Genomic DNA, 15,011 nt, shown 5'->3' on the forward strand with positions numbered 1-15,011 from the left:
TCCCTTCCATATTTTATTCTTTGTGTCTATTCTCTTGATATTTTAAAATGACCAACTTTTTGGTTTGTTTCTCTCACTTTTCTGTTCTGTTTTATTTTCTCTGCTCTAATCTTTATTATTTCCTTTCTTCTGCTGGCTTTGGGTATAGTGATCTCATCTTTTTCCTCAAGGTGGTGAGAAGTTATTTACTTGATCTTTTTTCTTTCTTTCTTTTTTCTTTTTTCTTTTTTTTTTTTTTGTTTGAGACGAAGTCTCACTCTATCGCCCAGACTGGAGCACAGTGGCATGATCTTAGCTCACTGCACCCCCCACCTCCCAGGTTCAAGTGATTATCCTGCATCTGCCTCCTGAGTAGCTGGGATTACAGGCATTTGCCACCACACCTGGCTAATTTTTGTATTTTTAGCAGAGTTGGGGTTTCATCATATTAGACTAGTCTCAAACTCCTGACTTCAGGTGATCTGCCCGCCTCAGCCTTCCAAAGTGCTGGAATTATAGGTGTGAGTCACCGTGCTGGCCTTTTTTTTTTTTTTAAACATAAGCATTTACAATTGTAAATAAATTTTTCTTGGATCACTAAGCTGCATCTCATAACTTTTGGTATTCTTTTAGTTTTGTTTTCACTCATTTCTAAGTATTTAAAAATTTCCTGTGAATTCTTCTTTGAGCCACATTTAAGAGTGTATAGTTTAATATCCTCATATTTGTGAATTTTCTAAGTGTTCCTTCTATTACTGATTTCTAGTTTTATTCCATTGCTCATTGGAAAAATACTCTGTGTGATTTCAGTCTTCAAAAATTTATTGAGACTTTTTTTGTGGCCTAACGTCGTTCATTCTGGAAATTGCTCCATGTGCATTTGAGAAGAATGTTTATTCTACTGTTGTTGGCAAGAATACTCAATATATGTTTGTTATTAATAACTCTAGTTGGTTTATATTGTTGTTCAAGATCTGTCTTTACTTAGTTGAAATTGTGTCTAGATGGTCTGTCCACTATTGTAAATGGTGTATTGATGTCTCCAACTATTATTGTACAGTTATGTGCTTCTACCTCTGTCACTGTCTGTTTCTCCTTTTACTTCTGTTAATTTTTTAAATGTATTTTGGGGGTTTTGATATTTGCTATGTATACGTTTGTATTTGTTATATCTTCTTGGTAAATAGACCCTTTGTTCAGTATGTATTCTTTTTCTGTCTCTTGTATCAGTTTTTCACATAAAGGCTCTTTTGCCTTATATTAATATGGCAACCCCAACTTTCTTAGTTACCGTTTATTTGCATGGAGTGTCTTTTTCCATCCTTTTACTTTTGACCTGTTTGTATCTTTCGATAAATAAATCCTTCCTTATCAGTAATTACATTAAATGTACATGGATCAAATTATTCAATCAAAAGGCAGAAATTGACAGAATAGGAAAAAAATGGTGGCTTTTAATTGGATAATTTGATCCATGTACACTTAACGTAATTACTGTTAAGGAAGGATTTATTTCTGCTATTTTCCTATTTTTTCTTCGGTATATTCTATACCTTTTTTTTTTGGTATCTCATTTCCTGCATTACAGCCTTTTATGTTTAGTTGATTGTAGTGCACTGTTTTGATTTCCTTCTCATTGTCTTTATATTATTTTTAAATATATTATTTGTGGTTACTGTCAGGGAGGCTTTACATATAACATCCTACAATTCAATCTAATGTGAACTTATAACAAGTTAATTAGCTTTTAAAAATGCTGCGCCTATATATCTGTTCCCTCTTTTGTTATGAATTACGTTTTAAACATTGTATTCCCAGTAATACAGATTTATAATTGTGTGTGCATATTTGTCTTTAAAATCGTGTAGGAAATAAAAAATGGATTTATAAACCAAAAATACAATTATACTAGTTTTGTATTCTCCCATATATTTACTAAAGATTGGGTCAAGTGTACTTCCATTTCAATAAAAAGCTTTGACTCCCTTTAGCATTTGTTTTGTAGGGTAGATTTAGTGGCAGCAAACTCCCTCCACCTTTTATCTGTGTGGCTTTACTTTTCCTTCAGTTTTGGATGATAGTTTTGCTGGATATAGTATTCTTGTTTGAAAACTTTTTTTCTCCATTATTTTAAATGTTATTCCACTGCCTTTTGGCCTCCATGGTTGTTTCTTTTGTGAAATTGATGGTTAATCTCATTGAGAATTTGTTGTGCTGAACCATTTCTGTCTTGTTTTTTTTCAAGATTTTCTTTGTCTTTTAACAGTTTGATTATAGTGTGTCTTATTGTATGTGTCTGAGTTTATCCTACGTGTAATTTGTTGTGTTTATTAGATTTGTAGATTTGTGTCTGTTATCAAATATGGGAAGTTTTTAGCCATTAATTTTTCAAATAATCTTTTGCCCCTTTCTCTTCTTCTGAAACTCTCATAAAGTATATGTTGGTCTGTTTGATCTTATTCCATGGGCCCCTTAGGCCTTTGCTTACTTTTCTTCATTCTTTCCTTTACTGCTCCTCAGATTCTGTGATGTCAGTCTTGGCCTCTTTACTGCAAGTCGTTGGTAAAAGTTCTGGCTTTGTGCTAGGTCAGACCTCCTCAGGGTGGAGGTGGTTAAGTTGTCTAATTACCACCCAGTGGGGTGGAAGTTCAAGTTTCCTGCTTGGCCTGCTCTGACTTTTCCATTGCTAGGGTGCTGAGGTGAGGCATCACGTTGTAGCCAGGCCAGGGTGGAAGTCTAGGCTAATTGGCCTTTTTTATGTGAATGGAATTAGGGTCTGTGGAGCAGAGGAACTGTTGTCTTACTGTTTCTCTAGGCTGCTATTTCAACTGTATTTCCCCTACAGGTGTGTCATTTCTCTTGCCAGATTCAAGATTTTTTGTCTTTGGTTTTCAGAAATTTAAATTTTGTGTACCTTGGTGTTTCTTTGGGTTTTATCCTTCCTAGTGTTTGCTAACCTTCTATCTGTAGATTTATGTCTTTTGCTAAATTTGAGACGTTTAAAACAGTAGTGTTTTTGGAGGACTTTTCTAACTCTGTCCTCTTTTTCCTTTCCCTTTGGGACTCCAATGACATGAATGTTACTTTATTTTTTTTTTATTTTTATGTTTTAAATTTTGTTACCAGCCTACAGATCCCTAAGGCTCTGTTTTACTTTTCCTCCCACCCAGTCTGTTTTTCAGGTTGGGTACTATAATTCTATTTTCCTGTTCACTGTTTCTTCCCATTTTATTCTTTATATCTTCTATTTATTTTCTAGAAGTTTCTGTGTGTTCATTTGTTTTTAAGTGCATGTGTATTGGTTGTTGGAGCACTTTTATGATGATTGCTTTAAAATCTTTGTCAGATATTTCCAGTATCTCTGTAATTTCGGTATTGGCATCTGTTGATTGTCCTTTTCTATTTAAATTACAGTTTTCCTGGTGTTTGGCATGATAAATGATTTTTTTATTTGAAACTTGAACATTTTGAGTGCTATGTTATTGCCAAGTGGAGATAAAAGGTCAGCCTCTCTACTTGGCTTCTCTGCACCTGTGGAGGAGAAGCAGCTGGTTATTGCTGAGTGGATATGGGAGTTCTGGTTCCTTTCCGGACATTAGCTGATACTACCCTGACTAGAGAAGTAGGAGTTCCTTATACTGTTCCCCACATAACCTCTACTGACACCAAATGATTCTACTCCAGTGGATAGAGAAAATGTTCTTTGTACTATTGTTAAATAAATAAAAATTATTTAAAATAGTGTTTCTTCTTTTATTCTTTAACATTACTTGCATGTTTTATAATTACATATTGTATGTTTATAATTCATTAGTTAATAAATAGGTGGGAGTCCCTGCCCTACTATTTTACTGATAAAGAGACCCAATCGGATGTGTTTGGAGACAACTACATGAGATGCTAGAGTGAATGTCTTCTTTTTCTGCAGCCTGGGAGCTAAACTTGTATCATAATCCTTCCTTCCGTTCCACTCACCCCCTTTGACCTTTGTCTGTAACAATGAACTTAGCTGCCTTTTGTTGTTTTTATCTGTGCTCTCGTTGCTCAATTAGTTTCTGAAGTGTATTGATACACTTAGTTAATAATCTAGATCCTGGTGGTGGAGACTGTATATACACTTAGTTAATAATCTAGATCCTGGTGGTGGAGACTGTATAACGCTTGCCCCATGCTTTTCAGTAGTTTTCCTTTTCTAGCATAGTATTTTGACTTTCATGGAAAGCAGGAAGCATGTCTTTTAAAACTTTTGTGCAAGGAGTAAGGATATATATTTGTATTATATTCTGGAAGCTGTCATATGTGCTTTCAAAAGAATTTCTCAAACATGCCGGGCTCATGACTGTAATCGCAGCACTTGGGTGGCCGAGGTGGGCGGATCACTTGAGGTCAGGAGTTCGAGACCAGCCTGGCCAACATGATGAAACACTGTCTCTACTAAAAATACAAAAACTAGCCAGGTGTGGTGGCAGGCACCTATAATCCCAGCTACTCAGGAGGCTGGGGTGGGAGAATCGCTTGAACCCAGGAGGCGGAAGTTGCAGTGAGCCGAAATCATGCCACTGCACTTCAGCCTGGACGACAGAGCAAAAACTCCATCTCAAAAAAAAAAAAAAAAAAAAAAATTCTCAGTCCATTTTGCATATGGTAGGAATTGTAGCTGTGTAATCTCCAAATGACTTAATTTAGGAAGCTTTGGGTTTCATTGTAAGTGTTGGAGTTTAATAGGTTTTAAAGAGATCTTAGAACACTCCAAATTAGAAGTGATTTTTCTCAGAAATTAGAGGTGAGTCAGATCTAAGTGTCTATCTTTAATTCCTTAGCCCATTATTACTGTTTTATCATTATACCATTTTTTCTAAGATACAATTATTTGATAATTCTTTAAGTTGGGCAACAGTAGTGGGAACAGGACAGGCAGACATTTTTAAAAGTTGGAGTGAGTTTGTAAGTCACAAAATATAATTGAGAAGCAACTTTTACATAATGCTTATTTACCTTTCAATCTAGCACCTGTTCTTTATGTGTGTTTATAAAGTCTTTTAAAATCTTTTTTTTAGGTAGGTAGCCATCCAAGCTTCCTGAAGGAGGTTCGAGATCACATGCAGGACTCTTTCTTAATGCAGCCTGAGGTGAGCAGGAATGTAAATGGAGTTCAAGGCCTTAACATTTTCGAGCACTGCTACTACTGTCATTAATATGTATCTGAAAAATCTTGTGCAATTTGAAATATATTAAAATTTCCAAACTTAAATTGTATCAAATGATGAATGTTTTCTTTATCTCCAAGACATAGATAGGTTTCTAATTTCACTACTTTTACATGTATTTTCTTGTGATATGCTCATTTGTCTTTAGATATTTATGTTCTTAGGAAATTATTTTCAGATATAATTTTTTCAGTGCACAATACCTTGTACACAGTAGGCATTTGATAATGGGATATAAAAATCTTCTCTTTTGTGCCTACCTGAAAAGTTAAAAAAAAAAAAAAAAACCCTTTCAAAAAAATGTCTAAGCCTGTATTTCTGTTAATCCAGATACATGAATTAGTAATGAGTAATAAGTGTTTAAAATTAGGAAGACTTTTAACTGTAGTACAGTTATCAAGATAATGAAATTTACATCAGTAAACTATTATCAGGTTAGTCAATAGAGCTTATTCAAATTTTGTCCATTAATGTCCCTTACAACAAATGAGAAACAATTATTTCTTGTCTAGAATCCAATACAGGATCATAGGCCATTATTTATTTAAATATATTTTTTAGGCCTTTTCCCAACCCTCTTCTGAGACTCCAATTCCAGATATATTCCTGCCACTTTCCCAGTCACCAAGGCTTTTTTTTTGTATCGTTTTGTATTGTTTTTATATTGTTTTGTATCTGTTTTGCATTGTTGTTTCTATTTGTATTGTTTGTTTTTCCCTAGTTTTTTTACTTCTGTACTCCATTTTGGAAAGTTTCTATTGCTATATCTTTAAGTTTGCTGATCTTTTAAAATCACCTGTGAATACCATGCAGCATATTTTTTCAGATGTTATGTTTTTCATCTCTGAAAGTTCCATTTGGGTCTCTTTTGTGTCTTCTATTTCCTGCCTAATTATGTTCATGTTTTCTTCTAATATTTTAATATATTAGCATATTTATAATGTTCTTTTAACATCTTTGCCTACTGTTTTCGTATCTGTCATTTCTAGATCTGTTTCTATAGTTTGATTTTTATTTTTTTTCTTCTTCTGGGTAATGAGTCATATTTTCCTGCCTTTTTTTTTTTTTTTTTTTTTTGACAAAATGCCTGTCATTTTTAAGTTTGATTCAGAATATTGTGAATTTTACATTATTGGTTGCTGAATTTTGTTGTATTATTTTCAGTGTTTTGTTGGACTTTGTTCTAGCATGGCGTGCTGTCAAATTAACCTCGATTTATTTGGATTCTTTTGAGGCTTGCTTTTAAGTTTTTGAAAATTCTTTGGTAGAGCAAACTGTAGTCTGGGGCTCTTTTTTTTTTTTTTTTTTTTTTTTGAGGCGGAGTCTCGCTCTGCAGCCCAGGCTGGAGTGCAGTGGCTGGATCTCAGCTCACTGCAAGCTCCGCCTCCCGGGTTTACGCCATTCTCCTGCCTCAGCCTCCCGAGTAGCTGGGACTACAGGCGCCGCCACCTCTCCCGGCTAATTTTTTGTGTTTTTAGTAGAGACGGGGTTTCACCGTGTTAGCCGGGATGGTCTTGATCTCCTGACCTTGTGATCCGCCCATCTCGGCCTCCCAAAGTGCTGGGATTACAGACAGGCTTGAGCCACCGAGTCCGGCCTGGGGCTCTTTATTCATACTCCCGTGATGATACCTGGAGAGATCTGAATCTTCCCTGTATTACAGGGTCATCCCACTCTTGAACAGGTAGCAGCAATACAGAGTATTCCTGGCCATGTGTGTTCTTTGGGAATTGTTAGCCTAATGCTTTCTTGTGGTTCTGGGGTTCTTTCTCTGGCCATAGGTGCTTTCATCTCACAAATGCACAGATCAGTTTTCAGCCAAAATACGTCTGTAGACGTATTTTAACATCAGAGCTTTTTGGTGTAGCTCCATCATCGTCAGTGCTCTGTTTCCTAAGTTCTAGCTGCCTTGAAAGCCTTGTGTTTCCTCAGCTCAGTTTGACTACTAGGTAGGCTCTGTTAACCTCCCCTTCCCCCAGCTATTTCTAGGCCTCAAGCTTTGGTAGCCACAGGACTCACTTGATTTGTTTCCCTTTTCTTAGGTGTACAGTTCTGTGCTACCTTGTGTGTAGAGTTTGAAAACCACTGTTTGTGTGTGTGTGTGTGTGTGTGTCTAATTTTCTAGTTGTTAAAGGTGGGTGGGAGGTTTAAATCTAGTTTCTGTTGGTTGGGAGTGGAAGTTAACTCTGCTTTAATCTAAATAGTTCCCTAGTTTTTGTCTTTTACGACTTGACATTTTGAATACCACTTTGGAGAGCATCCCTCACTTTGTGTTTGTTTAATAGTTCCCCAAGATTAGATTAAGGTAATGCGTTTTTGGCGTGAATACCTCCTAAGCGATGGTGTGTCCCTCTTCGTGCACATCAGGAAGCACATGCTGTCTTTGTGTTCCATTATTGTGTGTTAACTGGTTTAAGGGGATGTCTGTCAGGTTTCTCCAGGGTAAAGTTGTTCTTTTTCCCTCTGTGTCTGTTTAAGTTAAGCAAACTTTTCACCCACTATTGTTAGCATCTGTTGTCAATTAGAAAAAAAAATCCTTAAATTACAAAGTTAGAATGTGTCTGTTAAAAGAAAAATTGTAAATTATACAGTAATAGAGAAAAGTAAAACACGATGGTATATAAATTTTTAAACCCTTTTTTCTCTGCACAAACAAATCTTGTAATATGAAGAAATGATTTCCAGGTTTTATTGAATAAATGAATTGTAATTTTTACTTGAAATTATCTTATTTATTATAATAAATATTATAATATGTCATTGTTTAAGTTTTATTGCCACTTCTTCTAATCAAGGTTCTTCACTATTTCAGTGCTTTGGACTCCTTTGGTAATAAGGACAGATTCATTCTCAGAATGTTATTAAATGCATAAAATACCTGTGATTACAAAGACAGCCAATTATATCAAAATATAGTTACCAAAATATTTTTTAAATTTTTGAAATGTGCTGCTTTATTTTAATGTGTTTAGGAATAAAATACAGTGGTTAATAACTCATTTTGAAGTAAAGTTGAATGTAATTGATATGTTAAGGGATACTAAGAGTGATATAAAATTGGGAATTTTATTTTGACAGTCATAGCCCCTATTAAACTAATGAAATAAGTTTGTTGCCTCCAATCAGAGTGAAAGAGAATGTTAAATTTCAATTAGAGGTTAGTAAATATAAAGGTAATTTTTTTACTGTGCAATGTCACAGACTAAAGTTCATATTGTATTTGAATGTGGCTAGGAAAGTAGATAATATGCAGGCTATATCTTAGGGCCCCATTTCCTAAATTAGATTTGCAGCAACAGGTACATCAAGCCATTCTTTCTTGATTACCTTCCAATGTGGTCTACTTGCTTGGTCCAAATGTACCAAATGAAATATATTTCCTACATGTAGAAGGAAAATTTGAGAGAAGTTGTAAAGTCGTGACAGTTTTGATACCCACATGAAATTGGTTAAAATTAACATATAAGGTATATCTTTTAAATGAGTAGACTGAAAATGAGCCAATTTGTCATAAACTTACCCATCATATCTACTTTTTACCTTTTCCATATCTTGTTTTACTTGGTTCTATCTCATTCTTTTCACTGAAGTTATATAAAGGCTTATTTTCCCCATGTCCAAAAGGGAATATTTTAAATTCTTAATTTATTCCACAAAGCTTTGTTCCTTTACATCACTAAATGTGTGTTTATAGGATGCATATAAATTTGTATGAAATTTAAATATGATTATTTTGATTGCTTACATATGAAGCTGAGTAAACATGGCATAAAATTACATTTCCCTTTTGGCTAATGTTCTTTCATTAATTGGTTCTTTGAGGCAGCGGTAGCTGTGAAAGTGGCAGTATTGAAATATTCTCAGTGATTCTGTCATTCTGATAGTACTTTCTCATTTTCTTTTTCTTATTTTTTTTTTCTTTGGAGGCAGTCTCCCTCTGTTGCCCAGGCTGGAGTTCAGTGGCGCGATCTTGGTTCATTGCAGCCTCTGCCTCCTGGGTTCAAGTGATTCTTGTGCCTCCGCCTCTCGAATAGCTGGGACTACAGGCATGCACCACCACGCCTGGCTAACTTTTGTATTTTTAGTAGAGATGGGGTTTCACCATGTTGGCCAGGCTAGTCTCGAATTCCCAACCTTGTGATCTGCCCACCTCAGCCTCCCAAAGTGTGGGGATTACAGGTGTGAGCCACTGCACCTGGCCTTCATTCTCTTGAGATAAAATTATTTGTCTGTATGGAACAGTTGCCTAACTCCATGTTTACTTGATGTCTTAAAACTGTTACTAATTATTTAATCATTCTGCCAATAAAATCAGTGTTGGGATCACAAATCCAACGGATAGACTCAGTCAGTTTGAAGAATGTTTCAAATAGAAATCAAATCCATGATTTGATTAGATGGTGGAACTTAATTTATATCAGTAAAGGAATTCTTTATAGGTGCTGATACATGGAGGCCTCTGCAGAAATCCAGTGGGAGCTGGCTTTTCTGTCTTGCAAACTTGCAACATAGTGGCAGTTGTCCCGAATATTTTATAGCATTACTAATTTGTACTGTCATTTCAAGTTTTAAACATGTTATATTCTGTTTCATTGATTTGCTTTGTTTTTGTCCCTTTTCCAGTATAGAAATTTAAGTCATCAAATAGACCTCAGGAAACAAAAACAGAGCATTCTCCTCTGTTGTACTTACACATCATAATAAGATATGTTTACAGTCATTTTTATTTTGTCCTTGTCACCATTCTTTTGCAGTTGACAAATATTTTTGAAGGAGGACCTATCATTAAAGAATGAGTTGATTTCCACTTTGAAAAGCAAAATTGAGGGCCTTCTTTAGTTGATATTTCAGTAAATGAGGAAGTAGGCAGCATAAGTGTTTCTTTTAATAGGATGATAATGAATGTGCATTCCTGGCACATAAACAGCTGTGGTTTCTTATACCTTTTCTATTTGTTTCACACTGAAAGGTCTTTTTCTTGATGTTGATTGTATTTTTTTTTGTTTATTTTTACCTTCCATTTATTGCCTTCATTTTCTGAATCCCTGTGGTATTTGTGACATTTTTCCATGCAGTGTATTCATTTCAGTTGTGATTTTTGGCCTGATTGTTATGTATAACACCTATTATTTATGCTGTCTATGGAACATTTTGAAGCCTTCTTATATTTTCATATTGTATAGATGCTCGTGGGTATGAAGACGGATTTAATTGCAACATCAGATGGAAAATGGAAACAATTATTTTGCAACATGATTTGTGATACTTGATTTAACTTGATTATGACAGAGTTTTGCAACCACTCAGAAAGAGGATCAAAACAGGTTGCACTTGAAGGCTAGCCTTTCTTTTTTATTTCTACCTTTTTTTTTCTTTTTGTGGAAGATGGGGTCTTGCTGTATTGCCCAGGCTGTTATTGAACTCCTGGGCTCAAGCAGTTCTCTACAAAAAAAAATACACCCCCACCAAAAAAAAATAGCCAGGCGAATGCTTGAACCCAGGCTGGCCTCAAATTCCTGGGCTCAAGCAACCCACCTTGCTAGGCTTCCCAGTGTGCTGGGATTACAGGTGTGAGCCACACCCTGCCTCTCATATTCTTTATCTCCTTTTTTTTTCTCCGTTATCTTGTTGGCACATATAGTCAGGCATTGCTTAATGACAAGAATACATTCTGAAAAATGCATCGTTAGGCAGGTTTGTTTTGTGAACCTCACAGAGTGTGCTCAAACAAACCTAAATGCTATGTGAACATCACAGAGTGTGCTCAAACAAACCTAAATGCTATAGCCTGTTGCTGCTGGGCTCCAAGCCTGCACAACATGTGACTGTACTGAATACTGCAGGCAGTTGTAACACAATGGTAAGTATTTGTGTATCTACATATATCTAAACATAGAAAAGGTACAGTAAAAATATGGCATTACAATCATTGAGTGAAACATCGTTATTTGGCACATTACTGTATTCACTTTTGGCAGGAGGCTTAACTTTATTATTATCTATTGATGAATTATTTACTTCATTTTATAACCAGAAGTCATTTTGAATATGGTTTAAATTTTTTTTTAATTCAAAAAATTTATTGTGTTTTATTGTGATTGAATGAGATTTCAAATGTAGTAGATAGGTGATAAATCATTTTTAAGAGATGTTCCAGAAGTGCTTGGAACAATAGCAGCTCAGTGGGAAAATGATTTAAAATCTTCAAATTCATTCTTCACCATACTTTTTATTATTAAGGCTTATATTTCATAGTTCCATTTAATTTATTTTGTCAAATGACAAAGAAGTATATCCTCATTGTAAACAAAAAGCACTGTACCTTTCCTAAATTTTCAGGTTTTACTTACCTTTATGTAGGGATTCTGTTAAACTAAATATAATAGAGAGAAAACATTCTATTTTGAAGGCAACTTAGCTGATGATCATTGCTTTGTTTGAACCTTAACAGTTGTTGCATAGTTAATAGTTTGTATGTAGATGAAGACTCGTGACTCTAAACCTGTTTAGAGATTAGCAGGATTGTTTTGCAGAGACAAAAGTGTAATGAAAATTGGTAATTCTTTTCTGGTTAAGTTATAGTCTTAAAAATTATCTTTTTATGTTTCAAATTTTAGAAATACGGAAAACTGACAACTTGTACTGGTTGCCGAACACAGTGCAGGTTTTTTGATATGACTCAGTGTATAGGTCCTAATGGATATATGGAGCCATATTGTTCAACTGCTTGTATGAACAGTCACAAGACAAAATATGCAAAATCACAAAGTAAGTTTCACATATTTGGATAGTTAAAAAAACTTTACAAAATAATTACTTTTTGCATAAATACTCTTAATGTTTTATGCTTGTTTTAACAGCTTTTATTTTCTATTAATCTTTTTGAAAACTGTTGTAATTATTTTGATTATTCTGTACTACTTTTTTAGTTCTCTTCATATCTATGTTCTTAACTAAAATTGTTACTCCATCTAAAAAATTACCAAAACTGAGTTTTTTCTCTGTATCTATGTTTGTTTTAGTGGCATAATATCAGAGTCCTTTATGACAATATTTTTAAGGTGCAAATAATCTTCATTATTGAAGGTGCAAATAATAATAGTTTATTTTTTAACAGAAAGTTCTATAATCTCAGCAGTTAAGATAAAAAAACTTTTTTATTACTTTATAAACAAATCAGATATGTACCTTTTCTTTCCTAGGTTTGGGAATTATTTGCCATTTTTGTAAGCGAAACTCTTTACCTCAATACCAAGCCACAATGCCTGATGGAAAACTGTATAACTTTTGCAATTCCAGTTGTGTGGCTAAATTTCAGGTTTGTTGTTTATTTTGCATAACCCATGCCCCCAGTAAAATACACATAGAAAATAACCAGTGTAATATAATATGCTTTATCTTTATTTTATCTTAATTTTTACTAGTTTGTTGAGGGTCAAATTGGAAGGTGGATATCCTAGTCACAGAATATGCGGCTGTACCAGTTTTCCATTTTAGCTTGGATAGTCTAATTGAAATTATAATTGCTACTGTGATACAGATTTTGAAGGAAAAGAAATTTTAATATAGTTTAGTTCAGTGCTGCTGTGTAGTTTTTTCTTATTAGATGGTTTGAATAAAATGTGAACCGTAAGGGGAACTCTTATGTGACAGATGGATGGAGGACCTAGATGTATTTAGCCTAGAAGTGATGAGAATACATGCTTTCTTCATATGTTAGAAATGGACCATGTAAAGAGGGAATTAGATTTTTTACACTAGGCCTTAATTTAATACAAGATACAAGATCAGTTTATCTTGTATCTTGCAGATACAAGATCAGATACAAGATCCTCCTGCAGATACAAGATCAGTTTTGGGGAGACATTTTTCATTTTGGTAAATGTAAAGAAAGACTTTCTGACATAGTTCTTCAAATTTGGAGTATGGATAGTCTCGGAAGATAGATTATTGGAAGCGCTCAAACTTAACCTGGTTGACCACTAGGAGGGAATAGTTTAGAGAAAATTCAAGCATTAGTTAGGTGATACGATTAGGTTTACCTGTTGTGTGTGAAAATTTCAGGGTATTACCCAAAGGTTCAAACCCGTGCATAAAGCCATGCTTCATGAGTTAATTCATCCAACAGTTCTGCTTTGTTCCAGGTACTGTGCTCTATGTTGATTTATTTAAACTGAAAATATAGTTTCTTAAGTATGTTACGATAGTTACTATATCACTTATTAGTATTTAAATTGAGTTGTTTTTGAATTCAAATGAATGTCAGTTTTGTTAATAGTAATATTCTTACTGAACTTAGGTGATAAACCACATTTAAGACTTGTTGTTTTAGAAGTTGGGATCATGGCCATTGATACATCCTTACAGTGGTAGATACTGCTTTTGCCTTGTTGGCTTTTCTTAAACTAGAAATTGAGGAGTAATTATTAATTAGAAGAGAGGCACACAGTGTCTGTAGTATGCTACTTGTCAGATCTTGAACTTTGTTTTTTCATATTGTTGGATAAACTAAACTGATAATTGAAAATGTTGTAACTGCCCTCTTCATTTAATTGAAACTTGTATCACCCATGATTTGATAAGATCCTCTGTATATGTACATTGTATATTTTAAGGTATACAGTTATCCTTTGCTATCCATGGGCAAGTGGTACCAGGACCTCCTGCAGATACAAAAATCCAGGGAATGCCCAAATCCCTTATATAATATGACATAGTATTTGCATGTCACCTACAATGCAAGTCTTCCTGTGTACTTTAAATCACCTCTAAATTACACTTAGTATCTAATGCTATGTAAATGCTATGTAAAGAGTTGTTATATTGTTTAGGGAATAGTGACAAGAAGAAAATGACTGTACGTGTCCATACAGATGCAATCATCTTTTTTTTTTTATTTTTGATCCTCTGTTGGTTAAATCCATGCATGTGTAGGACCGACTGTACTTAATTTAGGCTCTTATTTTGAGGAATACATCCAGATAGGCCTACAGGTAGCCTCATCACTCTGCATATAAATACAAAATTGACAGAAAAGCAATGTTTTCCCCTTTATCATAAAGCAAACCATATATTTTGAACTTTATATCTTCATTAGATGTTTTTCCTTTTAAAAGTAAGGTAATAGGATAGTATTCCCTCTTAGTCCATTCAGGCTGCTATTATGGAATACCTTAGACTGGTAGCTTATAAATAGAAATTTGTTTCTCGTAGTCTGTAGATGAGTAAGTCCAAGATAAGGCACTGACGATTTGTTGTCTGATGAAGGTCTGTTCCTCATGGATGGTACCTTCTTGCTGTGTCTTCACATGGTGAAGGTAGCAAACAAGCTCCCTTAGGCTTCTTTTATAAGAGTACTGACTGATTAGATCATGAGGGTGGAGCTCTAATGGTCTGATCACCTTTTCAAAGCCTCTGCCTCTTCTAATACTGTCACCTTGGGGTTTAGGATTTCAACCTTTGAATTTGTGGGGGAACACCAACATTCAGACTGTAGCATATTCCATTTGTTTTGAAAGACTAGTTAACTTTAATGGGGCTCAAATTTTTTGGAAATGCTAAGGGTAATGTTGGCTTTTATTTTTTAAATTTATTCATCTGATAGTCTTAAATCTGTATATCTTATTTTTCACAAACTTGGTGTTGTACAGTGTATGCAGAAGTTTTAAAAATGGTAGTTTTTTTCTCCTACTGTACATTGAATAGCTAATTTTATTAACCATTCATGCATTAAGATTATATATAATATGGCCGGCCGCGGTGGCTCAAGCCTTTAATCCCAGCACTTTGGGAGGCCGAGACGGGCGGATCACGAGGTCAGGAGAT

General features: G+C 34.6%; 1 protein-coding gene across 1 annotated transcript in view; it reads left to right on the plus strand.

The window, feature by feature from the left end:
• Positions 1–15,011, plus strand: part of ZMYM2 (zinc finger MYM-type containing 2) — a 129,156-nt gene that overhangs the window by 60,394 nt on the left and 53,751 nt on the right. Inside the window, 3 exon segments of the mRNA XM_017886597.1 lie at positions 5,037–5,108; positions 11,804–11,954; positions 12,389–12,504. Coding sequence (XP_017742086.1) covers positions 5,037–5,108; positions 11,804–11,954; positions 12,389–12,504 — 339 coding nt within the window.

This window comes from Rhinopithecus bieti, unplaced genomic scaffold (assembly GCF_001698545.2).
Source record: "Rhinopithecus bieti isolate Rb0 unplaced genomic scaffold, ASM169854v2 scaffold_1014, whole genome shotgun sequence".
NCBI classification, from domain to species: domain Eukaryota; kingdom Metazoa; phylum Chordata; class Mammalia; order Primates; family Cercopithecidae; genus Rhinopithecus; species Rhinopithecus bieti.